We start from the raw sequence: 15,277 nt of genomic DNA on the forward strand, positions 1-15,277 counted from the left end.
GTAGATGCCAGAAGAAGGTATGGTGTCCCCCGGAGCTAGGGTTACAAGTAGTGAGCACCCCAATATGAGAGCTGGGAACTGAACCCAGTCCTCTGGAAGAGCAGTAAGAGCTCTGAACCACTAAGCCATTACTGAGGCACCACCCTAATTTTAGTAGCAGCCCAGGCCCGCACTCACCTGCACCACAGGCACATCATCAAAGGCTTTAATAAAGTCCTCTTCATCCACAGCACCAGCACCCTCTTTTGCAGCTGGTTAAAAGAAAATTTAAAAAATTAGTTTTTAAAACAAAGATAACGTGAACTAAGCACTGCACAAAACATCTACTACAGAATTGTGAATATACATAAGTGAAATTATATTTTGGAACATTTAAAACTTTTTTAAAAAGATGCTCTTTAATTTATGAATGCATTTGAGTCTGGCGTAGTTGCATGCACATGTGTGGGTGCACAGAGGCCAGAGGGCACTGGAACTTTGGGGCTGGTTACAAGCAGTCCCAGACCCCGACTCGGGCCCTCGGCAAGAGCAGCTGACACTCTTACTGCTGGGCCTTCTCTCTAGCCACTCAGGTTGTTATTTGGGCACCAGTTCAAGTTTGTCCCACAAAGCTGGGTTAAGATGTTGTGTACACTTAAAATGAAGGCAGGGCTGAGGGCAAAACTGGCGGAAAGGGCTGGTGAAGGATGGACAGCAAGGTGGATCTGGATCGCGCTAGGACTGTCTGACCATTCTGTGCTGCCATGGGGGGGAGTTATATCTGCTTACTAATATGAAACCCATACACGGCAACTTCATCTTATTTTGTTCCTTAATAATGCTATTTGCACTGGTGTCTGCGGCCATCCTTGAAGCCCCAGTAGTAACTTATATAGATTAGCAGGTCTGCTTTCTTTCTTTTTCTTTTCTTTTCTTTTCGGTCTTTTTTAAGGCAGGGTTTCTCTGTGTAGCCTTGGCTGTCCAGGACTTGCTTTGAAGACCAGGCTGGCCTCGAACTCACAGAGAGCTGCCTGCCTCTGCCTCCCCGGTGCTGAGGTTAAAGGCATGCGCCACCACTCCCAGCAGGTCTGCTTTGTTATCAGACATGTCATTTGCTGTCAGGGTCCTGCTAGACCTGCAAAACATAGGCTTTAAAGAGAGCCCAGGTAGCGGTACATGTGTTCACATGACAGCAGCGAAGCCATGTGGATGCCAGTCACAGGCATGATGTACGACACCTGTTTTTGCTTTAGCATATGAGTAGAGTGCTGTGAGAAGAGGGGAATGCCCTCTGAGCCCCCAGGACCAGCAAAGCATCTATAGCCGTCAAGACTATGTTAAAGAAAGGAAGAAAGGATGAGGGCGGAGCTAAGGGCAAAGCTAACCCAGGGTGAGAGATGGGCAGGAAAGTGTAATCAGTCATAAAGGACCTGTTTTATCCTCTTTGTTTATGGAATTGGGATTACTCAAGGGAAGGTCAAGAATAAACAAATGCATTAAAGGGAAATCAGTGGGGCCAGTGAGACGACTCAGCAGGTAACGGGACTTGGCATGAAGCTGACAGTCCGAATTTGCTCCCTGAGATCCATCTCATGAAAGCAAAGAACTGACTCCCCAAGTTGTCCTCTGACTTCCACAAGCATGCTAGGGTATGCAGACGTGTACACACACACACACACACACACACACACACACACACACACACATACACACACACACACACAAACGCACACAGTCTTTATACATGCTACCACGGAGGTGAATGAAACACTGAAAATAGCTAAAGAGGTGGCTCAGAGGTTAAGAGCACTTGCTGCTCTTGCAGAGAACCAGAGTGGCTTACAATCATCTGTAACTCCAGCTGCAGGGGACCTGATGCTGCAGGAACCAGATATGCACATAGTAACACAAATATATGTAGGCAAACATTCAGACACATAAAATAAAAGTAAATGAATCCTAAAACAGTACATTTTGTGTTAAATAAACATAAACTTGACAACAAAAAACTAACAGCACCCAAAAAGATTAGGAAGAATGACAAACACAAGCAAAGCCACACTGATCTTCCTGTGGCCAACACTGCTCTCAGGGGAGCTGACAGGGCTGGAGAGCCACTTGTCATTCCAGGACAGACCACCAGGGAGCAGCACTCCCAAGCCCGTCCTTTACCCAGAAGAGACCACCAGGGGGCAGCACTCCAGCGCGTTCCTCCCTGAGGCTTTTAAGGAGCCTACTCAACTCTGGATTTCAGGGTTGTGGGATTCTATGACTCCCCTCTCCACCCCACCTCCAACGCCATCTGTGAGCATGGTTTTAAAGGATGTTTTAAAGTAAGAAACAGGTGTGTAAATTTAAAACATGGCATCAATATGAGAGGTGTAAATAACAAGAAGTGAAACTGTGTAAGACACGGAGTTACTAGGGAGGAGGGCTCCAGGGGCTGCCCTGTCATCACCAGGTGTGGGCATGCAGCGCCTTCACCTGCTGAGGCGGCTCACTGGCCCTCCTACTGTCTACCCAGTACCCACACTGATATTCACAAGGAGAAATGCTACATGTGTGAACAAATCAGATTTTCAAGATTTTCAATCTGGCTTTTGGTCCTAACAAACAGATTTGGTAAAAAGCCCGGATGGTGGTCAAGGCATGGCTGGACCCAGATGACCAAATGAGGCTTGGGGGTGCGTTCTAGATCTTCATCTTGCGGGGTGCTTCCTCTGTGTTGTCTTTCTTCCTCCCTGGCCTCATTAGAACGCAGTGACTCCACCCACATTTTAAGCTAGCATTGCGAGCTCATCAGAATCAACAGAGTAGTACCAGGCCACTCAAAGACCGCAAGCAAGGGTGTGCAGCACAGGGACATGAAGGCGAGCACTGTGACAGAGGGCTCAGGGACACCACACAGGGTGTGCTCTTACCTGAAGACTTAGATCCGAGACTGGACGACACAAGCCTACGGGTGGCCCCCGTGCTGACGTGCCTCCGGGAACTTGACGGCGCCTTGGACGATGAGGAGCTGGCAGAAGAAGGCCTGTTTCCATCCACAGAATCCTCATCATCAAAATTTTTATCTGAAGAGGAAGCACAGAAGCCACTGTTTAAAAACTGTATGTTTGCACCTGTGCATCAAACAATCAAGCTGGTTTGCAGGATCCTGTGGAATGCATGTCCTGGCAAAGCCTGGAAGGCAGATCCGAAGACCATGCTTACTGTGAGAGCGAGAATGCTTTCCCACCGCACTGTGGAAAACAGCTGGCCCTTTCTCTATGCATTGCTTTCTAGTTTGAACAGTGCGCGCGCGCGCGTGTGTGTGTGTGTGTGTGTGTGCGTGTGTGTGTGTGTGTGCGCGCGCACGCGTGCTTGTATGTGATAGTGAGAGAATGAGTATGTGCACACACACGGTGCACATGAAGACAACATAAATAAGTAAATAAATAAACAAACACAAAAGAAGGACCTAGGACTGCAATGACACCTCCAAACAACTAGGTTTTTGTTGAAAGTTTAATTAAATTTAAGAAATCCCAACAAGCAACTTTCCTGAGTCAGATGGCGTGAAGATGTCTGCTAATATGCTAAGTTTATCCTCAGATCTGGTTCATTATGATCCTCTCCGTGATTTCACCTCTACAGAGACGAAGGGCTGTTGAAGTGAAAACGGGCTAGAGCGCTGCCTTCTCCCGAGGACATGTGTTGGCTTCCCAGCACCCACACGGTGGCTCCAGGACCCGGGCATCCACCGTCCTCTCTCTTGTCTCTGAACCCCAGGCACACATGTGGTATACACACAAATATGAAGACAGACACCCACACACTTTAAAGAAATGAGCTAATCTAAAAGTAAAGAGCACAATGTTTGCAGGTTCTCCTGTGTTCTGGGCAAGTAACTTGTGGGCTACAGAACCATAACTATCTGTTGCTGTAAGAGACTGTCACACGCATGCGCGCGCACACACATACCCCACCACCACCATCACCCCTCCACCCCCTCAGCCCCCCCCAAAAAAACCCAACCACCAAAAGTTTGGGGAAGACAAGACAGTTTAGGTGTAAAAGAAAAAACAGAAGCCGTAGTATTTCTGTCCTCAAAGTGGGTATATTTTAAAGGCTCACTATCACTGGGAAGGCATATATACCTGTAGCAGCCATTGTCTGAGGAAATGCCTCCCTGGAAGGGGAGGAGAAGGAGCAGCCGGCGTCTCTAGGGCTCTAACTGCGCCCCCTCCCCCACCCCACTTGCTGTTTCATCCACCTCTGGAGACAAACCTAACAGTAACCTACCCGAGTCCCTCAGCAGAGCAGACAGCTAATTACAGGGCGACAAGAAGGGGCTGCAGGGGCTGAGCAAAGGGGCAGCAGGGAGGGGTGGCAGTGAAGGTCTGCGCTGAACACAGTAAGGACACAGAGAAACTGCTATGTTGGAAGTGCTTGGACTGCAGTGACAGCATGGTGTGTGTGTGTATGGGGGGGCGGGGGAGAAGGAGAAAGGAGAGGGAGAGGGAGAGAGGGAGAGAGAGAGAGAGAGAGAGAGAGAGAGAGAGAGAGAGAGAGAGAGAGAGAGAGGTGTAAAAGCACAGCAGCAGGCACTCAGAACAAAGGAGCCTAAACTTCAAAGTCGGTATTTTTTAACTGATCCATCAGCTCACTAACTGGTCCTTCCTGTCTCATCTCGAAATTCATCAGAACACAGGAAAATTGTGTCCTTCTTTTTCAGACCCATAGCGGGGACATGATGTTTTAAATCAGAGAACTTTACTGAAAAGATGTTTGGGAATAAAAATAACAGTTCCTGCTTGGAAAACTGAACTAATGCAGTTTAAAGAAGGTTAGCCTAAGTTTCTCAGACTTTTCAAAACTTAAAAATCAAATTAAAGGAGGCTGGAGCTGGGGAGAAGATTCAATCAGTAAAATGCTTGGAAAATGAGGTCCATGGCCAGGGCCCAGTAAGTAAAAGAATCCACGTGGCCAGGCGTGGGGGCGCACGCCTTTAATGCCAGCACTCTGGGAGGCAGGGGCAGGTGGCAGGCAGGTAGAGGCCAGCCTGGTCTACAAAGTGAGTTCAGGACTGCCAGGGATACACAGAAAAATCTTGTCTCAGGGGGAAAAAACCCATGAGTGGTGGTGTGAGATTTAACCCCAGTGCTAGGGAGGCAGAGACAGCCAGCCTAATCAGACAGGCCTAGGCCAGTGACAGACCCTGTCTTAACAATATGAAGGTGCACCCTCAAGGCAAGGGGCTCAGCGGGTGAAGACGCACTGCCAAGGCTGACAACCTGAGTCACTCCCTGGAACACACACGGAAGTGATCACCACAAGCTGTCCTCTAACCGCCTCTAACCTCCATGTGTTCCTCAGCATTTGCATGTGCATGGGTGCGTGCATGGGTGCGCGCACGCACGTGCGCATACACACACACACACACACATACACACACACACACACACACACACACACACACACACACACACGTTACCAAAAAATTTTAAACAACCTAAAAACGTAGGCAGCACCTAAGAAATTGATCTTTGGCCTCCATAAATATATGCATACATCTGTACCCACAACCCATACACACAAATTTAAAAGAGCCCAGGCCAAATTAAATTCTGTTAATTTCTCTCTTCTCTCTCCTCTCTCCTCTCTTCTCCCTCTCCCTCTCTCTCCCAGAACTCGGTGGGTGGTAAGACCTTATCGCTGAAGACATGACACACATAAGTCACAGGGTATGGAGACATCAAGCTAGTGCTGAACAGAGCGCTTCCTCCTGTTGGCTACTATTAGAAAGTGCGCTCAGGCTGCAGGGGGTTGGTAGAGGAGTCATCAGAGTCTTCCTGAATGTGAGCCCACCGAACTGCAATAACGACCAGCACAGCAAGATATGCCCATGAGTGTAATAGTGGCTTAAATGTTATGGGGTAACTAAGTGATTTCTGATTGGCTATCAGGCCTGCTCCACAGGAGGAAATGCATGCTTAGAACTTCAAATCTGGCCAAGAACCAATGGCTGAGGAGCTAGCTCACAACCCTCAGGGGTGAACCCTACAACTATTATTTTGTTAATATATAGTATCAAACTGTTGTCTAAATTCATATCTATTGGTAGGTTAGTACAGCTCTCAGGCCTCATCAAAGAAGTTTCTCTGTGCAGTGGGTGGTGGTTAATACAGAGCTGGGCAGCTGATCAGAGTACAGAGAGTAAGTGACTGGTAAGTGCCCAGCCACAAACGGGAGATGTATATCATGCACCTTCCCAGGGTTGAGGGACCATTATGAAAAGGGACAAGAAGATTCTAGATGTCAGAGACTGGGGTAGACCAGAGCAAACCAGTATCTACAGGATGTAACAGGACTACTGCACAAGACCTGCATGAGACCGAGCTAGTCAATACTGCAGCATGGCGTTCACTCCAGCACGAGTTCTCACCCCTAACTGAAGAGCTCTGGACAGCAGATGGCTTCTTGGGCAGGAGAGTCAGTTTCCTGAAAATTAGTTCCTAGTTTGTTGACTATGCTCCAGTGATATTTTCTATCATCCAGGGATATATGGGCAGCACAAATTGGAGTTGATGGGTTATTAAATTAAAAAAAAAAAAAAGAAGAAGACACAAAGTTGTGAAGGTAGAGATATGATGTTGCATCAGGGAGGATGTAAAGAACATAAATATGATCAAAGTATATTATATTACTTTCTAAATAAATTTTAAGTTTTTTTCTGAAGAAGGAAAAGGGAAGGGAAGGGGAAGAGAGGGAGGGAAGGAGGGAAGGAGGGTGAGGGAGGGAGGTATACTGGACCATCAGCAGCGTGCCTAGTCTCAGCACACTGGAAAGTCCTTGTCTATAGAAAGCATCACCATGCCTTACAAGGCAAACAGTCCATCTAAATAGCTGAGCCTGTGGCAGAGTGGCTCCACAGCTGCCCTGGACACAGAGGCATACAGCCCTAGGTTCTTGACACATTTCAGTATTGCTCAACTAAATTACAGTACATTCTGATCTCTGTTAGCATCTGTTTTGTTTTGGTTTTTGTTTTCAAGACAGGGTCTCACTATGTAGCTCTGGCTGTTCTAGATCTCACTATGTAGACAAGCATGGCCTCGAACTCACAGAGATCTGCCTGCCTTGCACCTTCCTGGGATTAAAGGCTTCCTCCACTATGCCTGGCTTCTGTTAGCATCTGAGTGCTGAGCTTCTTCAGGGTTTTGGCTGAACAGACATCAGCCAGTACAGGACTGCTTCTAGAGCAGTAGCCACAGCAAACGCGGAAAAGAGTGTTTCTAACTGTTTAAGCTTTGCTGTCACACTAGGTAAAGGTTGTTCACATAATGCATGCTACCCATAGAAAATCACCCTACAGAATCATACATTCTCCTGGGCGCAAAGAAAGACTCCACTCTATCTTCCGGCACCAGTGGGAACACCACTTTCCCACAGCTACCCCTGCTGTCCAGGAGGAAGAAGCAGGAGCGAGCTCCTGGAGCCTTTCAGTTCCTAGCCACCTTCAAAGTCACCTCAGCCTCTTCTCTCCCTCACAGCTAGGACAAGCTATTACAAAAGGCTTGTAAAGTTTCCACAGAATGGCTGTGGAATTCTCGCCTGACTCTCTTACCAACCCATGTCTGGTTAAGACCATTCAAGAGGCAGCTGAGGTCAAACTGATAGGTGTGCCTGACTGTGGGAGACAGCAACAAACCAGTGCGCCTCTGAGAACTCCTGGGAGAAGCCGAGTTTAAAACAAACAGAAAGCATCCTGGTGGGAAGAGGCCAGAGAACACAGTCATTGTGAATTTAAAACCAAACCAGTAGACGGAAAGAGAGCAGCAGAGCGCAGCTACCTGTAAACGGACACTTAGCCAGGAGGAACAGGGGCACCAAGCCCCACACAAACTTCAGCAGCAGGAACGACAAAAGGTGAGCAAGATGTCTTAGCAGGAAAAGGTGCTTGCTGAGCAGGACCTGAGTTTGATCTCAGGAACCCATACAAAGGTGGAAGGGAAGAACCAGCTTTACAAAGTTGTCCTCTGACAGACAGACAGACAGACAGACAGACAGACAGACAGACAGACAGACACACACACACACACACACACACACACACACACACACACACACACACACACACACAGTGTCAATAAAATAAAAGACCAGTCAGAGAGACCATCCTATGCCACTGTGAACAAAGGTCAACTAAAGACAGAGCTGGCTGTGGCTGTGGAGGCTGGAATTGCAAACTCTCTAGTTTCCTCTGGAAAGCTTTGACAATCACACAGAAACACCAGAACCAAGCCGGGAACGCTGGTGCACACCTGTAATTCCAGCACTCAGGGAGGCAAAGGCAGGCAGATCTCTGTGAGTTCGAGGCCAGCCTGGTCTACAAAGTGAGTCCAGGACGGCCAAGGCTACACAGAGAAAGCCTGTCATGCAAACAAAAACGAAAAGAAAGTAAGAAGCAAAAGCATCAGGCTGTGTGCTCACTGCTCATCTTCCAGAGGGCCAGGAATAAATGAAGACTGCGTGTCCTCTCCCCTTGGGCAAGCTTTGAAGTGGGGAGCTGGCAGCAGGAAATATCTGGCTCTCTGAAGCAAGGCATTAGGGCACCTGAGCTGATGGGATTCCTGGCCGCCTTCAACTTAGCCTCCTTGTCGAAGGATGAGCACCGCAAAGCAGCCCAAAGTAGCCCTTGTCCTGAGACAAGGACGCAGAGACAGGGGAAGCCCAAAGAAGGACTGCGTGTCCATACATATCCCAACAGACCTTTCTCCTCCGTCTTACACAGTTTGGGGCCCTCGCTAAGGCTGTTTTTGTACAACGCAAGTCTCATACTCTGTCAAATTCCCTGTGCATCCTGGGAAACAGGAGACTACTGCTGGCTTCTAATTGCCACAGGCACCAGGCATGCACGGTACGCAAACATGCAAGCAAACAAAACACATTATAATACACATCAAATAAATCTTTAAAAAATAATGCAACCAGGTAAACTTCTGCTTCTTTATCTTAAAAAACTGGGGAGGTGTGCTCTTACTTATCTGTTTGCAGGGTCCACCCACGCCTGCCCTGCCCAGGCAGCTGGCAGCAGTTCTCAGGTACCTCACCTTCCAGTTACCCACCTACTCACCTGCTGGACAGAAGCCAGCGCTAGCAGAGAGGCAAGGCTCCGTGCCACCAACCATGGCAACTAACTCCAGAACTTCTGAACTTGAAGCTGAGCAGAAGCAAGTCCTGAGATGCTGAAGCCAAAAACAGGGTGTACGCCTCAAGAGCAATGCAGAGGGAAGAATAAGCCGAAAGGGGTGTGGAAAGAGCTGACGCCCGGCTTCTGTCGCAGGAATGAGAGCGACGCCTACCCTTGACTTCCCAGTTTTGTGACCAGCTCATCTCCCTTCTCCACGTGCCACTCTGAGGGGGGACTGTGTCTCCTGTAACCCAGCAAATCTGTTCTGCGTGAGATTTCATGTGAATCGCCCAAGGCACCTGGACAGAACCTCATGAGGATTCTCCAAGTACAGCTACTCAGACGCAGCCGTGATGCTGCAGGGACAGGAAGCAACTCAAAAAACTGTCCGCACAGGGGACGGAAGAGTGAGGAATAGAATGCGCCTTAAAAAATGCTCTTAACCTTGTTGGGGTGGAGAGGTGGCTCAGAGGTTAAGAGCACCAACTGTTCTACCAAAGGTCCTGAGTTCAATTCCCAGCAACCACATGGTGGCTCACAACCATCTATAATGAGATCTGGTACCCTCTTCTGGTGGGCAGAACATTGTATACATAATAAATAAATCTTTTTAAATGCTCTTAAAAGTCAGGCATGGTGGTGCACACCTGTAATCCCAGCAGTAGGAGGTAGAGGCAGGCGGATCGCTGTGAGTTCGAGGCCAGCCTGGTCTAACAAAGCATGTCCAGGACAGTCAAGGCTACAAAACAAACAAACAAACAAACAAACAAAAAGTTCCTAAAGCAACGCAGAATGGTGGGTGGCTTTACTTAATTCCACTACTTGGGGGACAGGCAGATAGAGGCAGGCAAATCTCTGTGAGTTTGAGGTTGGCTTGCTCTATGCAGTTGAGACCCTATCTCAGAAAATACATTTTAAAAAAATTAAAATAAAAAGGCGCACAACCAGGAAACTGCCGCTACTGGATGCTAACAGCATACCAGAGCATCTTTCTTCCTCCATCTCTCCAGCACTTCTAGACTGTGTGACAGTGCTCCCAGGCACTCTGCTAGGGGCTGGAACAACGAAGGAATGCCACCGCTCCCTGTAGCATTCATAATGCAGTATGGGAACAGACATGCGGCAAGACCTTGCCAAAGGCATGTCCAGTGTGACATACACACACAGAGCAGCCCAAACACAGTTAGAAAGAGTCCTTTATGCTCTCCGCTCAGCCTTGTGATGTGACTCACTGCTTTGCTTGTATCCAATACTGAAGAATGGGCAGTGTGAAGTGCTTTTAAATCCTGTTTGGGTCAGGAACACCTTAGGCTACAATGCTGAGCACCTACGCAGAACAAATCCTAGCGACGACTTCTGAGCAAACATTAAGAACAAGGAATCCCTCCCAGGATAATAAAGCAGCCAGCTGTCCTCTCATGAGAATGGATACGGAAACCTCCCAACTCTAGGGCTGTTCTCATCTCGGGCAGAGGGAGCAGAGAACTGAAGGCAGATTCCCAATGGCAGCCGTTGATACTGAGGTCGCTGCTCAACGTACGTGGAAGCCAGTATCATGGCACTGGACTAGCAAAAGGAAGACTAAAGGACGAGGAGAAAGGCAGCCAGGTGAGAGGGGTCTGGAAGGGCCTGGGCAGTGATGGACGGCTATGATGGGGTCTTGTGCTTTGACTGGGCACACATGTGTCTTTAAGGTTTCCCTGCTGCAGTCCTGTGCTGTGACCTCATGGTCTACAATCCTCAGTCTACATTTTAGACCATGCAGCAAGTCCCACGCAAAAGGGGGGGATGGAGGGGGGTGGGGAGGGCGCGATACATGCAGGGAGAGGTTAGAGGACGACTTGAGGGAGCTGGCTGACCCATGATAACAGCAGTCAAACTCCTCATGCTTGGCAGCCAGCTCTTTAACTGACAGCACCACCTTATCAACTTGGATCAAAGTTCAAGGTCAGAGCTAAGACTGTTCCCTTGCTCTTCTGTTAGCCATACGTACATCCGAGGCCCATTCAGAGGTGCAAGAGTGCAGAGGAAATAAGGCACCACTGTGTGAGCCCTCCAGAGCTCCTCACGCACTGGGGAGAGGGAGTGTGTGCCTTACTCACACCAACCCTTGCGCTCCCTGCATATGAACTTTCAGCTACTGTCAAGTGCCTCCCGGGGAAACATGGCCATTACAGCAGAATACAATGCCCCACAGCTCAAAGAACTGCGGAACAAAGAAGAATTAGCCAAAGCAGTAAAAGAATAAAAGAAATTTGTTTGTTTTTATAAAGTGTGTGTCTGTACACATACACTCCCCCCCAACCCCCACGGAGAACCTGTATGGATGCCAAAGAGCAACTGTATCAAGAGTGTTTGTTTACGCTGGTTCCACGGGAGAAACTAAGTAGCCAGGCTTGTGTGGCAAATGCCTTCACCCACAGAACCATCTTGTTTATCCTCATCTCTGTTCTGTGAGATACAGCCCAGGACTGCCTTGAACTCCACACGTGTCAAGAATGACTTCCAACTCCTGAGCCCTGCCTCCACTCCCCCGTGCTTAGATTAGAGGTGTGTACCACACACCCTGAAAAAAAAAATTCAGCTATTGTAAGAATCTAGAAATTGCTTCTAATAAATAGCTCCGGGAGAGTATGTATGAGTCTGGGTTTGTTTTATCCACTCAACAATGAATAAATCTGTTTCTTCATAACAATGTTCACTCAAATCCAAGAAATTCCCAGTCTAACTATTTGAAAAGTTGTGTGTTATAGTTGATGGGTCTCTGCGCCCAGAAAACGACAGCACACATGTGCTTAAAGCACGTGTACTAGCACGTCAGCACCAGCTGAAAGCCTCCTTAAACAGCTAGCTGGAGTTCATGCTGCTGTAATTATTTACGTAATTACAAAGCAAACAGTAACAGGCCAAGAATAACTTGTTTCAACGCTGCGTAAGTTAGCTTTCTAAAATTCTTTTGATTGCATCCAGGCACCAGAGCAAGTCTAACTGGGTTTCTCCCTGTCATTTGTTAAAGACCTGCCCAGACATCCTGATGCGTGGCACATGTAGAGGCCACACAACCGCAGGCTAAAACCAGGGAGGGAAGTGGTGCGCGACTGTAAGCGTATGTACTTGAGGGGAGGACGTGTAGTTTCTGTACATCCAGTAAAGAGATTAAGAGTTTGGAAATTACAGTTAATTTACTGAATTTACGGAAATGGCTTATGTGATACCTGTCCTCACACAAAGATCATGTGTTTATTACCTAGGCTAAATGGACCAAGGCACTGTCCCCACACCACACTTCATGATCCTGACCAGACAGAGGCACATTCATCGCTGCCTTTGGCTGTCCTCAGCATCCTCCAACTTCTAAGCCAATTCTCCAAATAATCATCTCATTGTCCAATTAAGACAGAGAGCAGTGTGTAAGAAAGCTCACTCAATTTATAAGTCACCCCAAGTGGCCCTCCAAAGCGAGGGTTAGAGGCAGTGTGTGGCTATAATTCCAGTGCCACTGGAGCTGCAGGGTGCTTGGCTAATACCAACACCTGCCTCAAACAAAACCAAATGTCCTTCCTGGAGATGTTGACTTTGTTTCTTACAGGAACTTCACCTCAGAACCCTTTATCTGGAACAAAAGTGTGTCCACTGTTAGAGGGCTCTTTCTCTTCTCGGGCTAATGCCCTCCTTGACGGCGGTGAAAAGGGGCAAGAGATGCAGTGAAAACCCTGCTGGGATGGAGAGGACCTAGTGGGGCTGGCATAGCTTCTCTCTTCTGAGCTCTAAATTAATGAGCAAAGTATTTATTTACTTAAAAAAAAAAGCCAGGGTGATTTATGCAAGGGACAGGAGGCCAGTGGTTACCTGATGCTGTCCTCTGCACGGCCATTTAAGCTCTGTAAGGATCTGTTACATCCTAAGGCACTTTGGTAGGTCCTGGATATACAGAGTGAGCAAATCATACCAACTGCACACAGGGAACTTCCAGAACAAGATGTATAGTGTCCTTTGCTTCATGCAGGCTAGGCAAGTACTCCACCAGCAGAGCTATGGACCAGATCCTCCTCATACCCTCTCTTAACAAAACCACTGGGACTCAAACAGAGGAATCTACCCTGATGACCTTATCTACAAGTAATCATGTCCCCAAAACTGGACCTCCAAGCAACATAGTTGGACACGGTTTTGTGGTAGTTTGAATGAGAATGGCCCCTGTAGGCGCATATATTTGAATACTTGGTCCCCAGTTGGTGGAACTGTTTGAGAAGGATTAGGGGGTGTGGCCTTGCTGGAGGATGTGTATCACTGGGATGCGCTTTGTGGTTTCAAAAGATTCATGCAATTCCCAACAGGAGCTCACTCTCTCGTCTCTCCCCTCTCCCTTCCCTCCTCTTCTTCCACTTCCTGTTCCTCTCTCTCCCCTTCCCTTCCTCCCTCTCAGCTGCTCCTTTGTTCTAACACCATCAACTCTGGACCTGTGAGGCCATAAACCAAATTAAATGCTTTTTTTTTATAAGCTGCCTTGGTCAAGGTGTTTTTAATCACAGAAATAGAAAAGGAACCAAAACCAGTTTCCACCCTCTCTCTCCCCATAGACCGTCAGGCTGCTGTTGGAGAGGTTCTCGGGATCCTAACTCTGCTCCTCTCACCTGGGCAGCAAGCACTTGACCGACCCACTGAACGACTCCTCCAGCCTAAGTGTGCACCTTTTAAAAAGTGTGTGATTTATACTTTTAATAATTCATGGGAAAGGAGGTGAGGTTAAGTTAAGGGATAGAGTTTTATATGGATGACTAAAAACTAAAAGCTTAAAATAAAGTTTTAAACAAAAATAAGATCAACACTTAAGATAATCTGTAAAAAGCTATATTAACAAAAATCACCTCCTATCTTTTCACTGATAAAAATATTCATCTCTCTTTTATACCACAGTCCTTATTTTGCCTTTGAACTTGCCCTGAAGGGATGCTATAAGCAGCCCCTGTCAGAGCTCAGATCCACAGCCATCAGATCTATCCTTGTAATCTTCAGGAATGCCACTCGAATCATCAGGGTGGCCACACTGACCTAATTCTTTGTGGCAGCCACTAGGCAGGCACAAGGACAAGTGAGCTGGAAATATCAGAGCCAAATTTGGCAATGGCCTCCTAACAAAATGTCTATGGTACTTAGCAGTGATTACACCGTGAGCCATTTCATCCTTATGCAAAAAGCCTTTGGATTCCCCATCTGGGCCTCAATAACCTCAGTTCTCAGTAGCCCTTAGAGAGAGGCAAAGAACCACTTTTCCATGAAAAATAAAGTAAAATAAAATGACAATCAAAATAAGGACCAACAGTCTAATAAACATATCAGTCTTCTCATAGCAGCTCCATCTCTAGTCCAAAATATAGACCACTTGAGTCAAAATAAATTCTACATCGGGGATCCCCAAACCATCATCATCCATGGTAAAAACCCAGCACCAGCCCTGCTCCAGCTCCCTGACTCACCCGGCGCCACCCACGCAAGCCAAAACACAGTCTGGCTCTTAGCTCTTCCTCCCCAGCGCTGCCCTCCACTCCCCAGTGCTACCAAGGCCCCATAGACCAGGCCTTCCCGTCCTATGTGGGCATCATAGGAGTTCCTATCACCAAAAGTGGCCCTGCCGGCTTCTATGACTCTATTCTATGCCTTAAAAAATATGGTAATATATGTTTCATATAAAACATTAAAAAAAGATGAGCATATCATGCAAAAGACAGATGAAGCTGTTTTCAAAAATAAAATCAATTCATATATGAATGTGGTTAAATAACTGTAACATTATGAGAAGGCAGAATTAAAATAAAAAGCTTCTTTCCAACCCCCTCACTTCTTTGCAGTTCTTACATTTTTAATATAAACTTTTGGGGAAAGTATTACATTTACAGAGTTACTGTAAACGCAGAGTTCCCACACACCCCACACCAGCGTCTCACAGTAACTCAGTTGATTCCTACTAAAGTGCCAGGGCTGATTCAGTCTCATTACTCAGTGACACCGTCTGCCCAGTGCCCCTTAGTCCTCACACCGGGCCCTCTCTGCCCAGGACCACAGTCATGGTCCGCAGCCAGTCTCCTTAGCCTGCTCTGGGTTTCGGTGTCTTTCTCATTTCAG

At 47.4% G+C, this 15,277-nt stretch overlaps 1 protein-coding gene across 6 annotated transcripts in view; it reads right to left on the minus strand.

Moving 5' to 3' along the window:
* CLASP1 (cytoplasmic linker associated protein 1) overlaps nt 1-15,277 on the minus strand; it is a 220,730-nt gene that overhangs the window by 102,546 nt on the left and 102,907 nt on the right. For all 6 annotated transcript variants that reach the window (XM_084774619.1, XM_084774618.1, XM_084774616.1 and 3 more), the window contains exons 9-10: nt 2,901-3,053; nt 178-251 (exon numbers count right to left, since the gene is read on the minus strand). In XM_084774619.1, the coding sequence (XP_084630745.1) occupies nt 178-251; nt 2,901-3,053 (227 nt within the window). The remainder of the gene's footprint in view (nt 1-177; nt 252-2,900; nt 3,054-15,277) is intronic.

This window comes from Acomys minous (assembly GCF_964271855.1).
Source record: "Acomys minous genome assembly, chromosome: 1".
NCBI classification, from domain to species: domain Eukaryota; kingdom Metazoa; phylum Chordata; class Mammalia; order Rodentia; family Muridae; genus Acomys; species Acomys minous.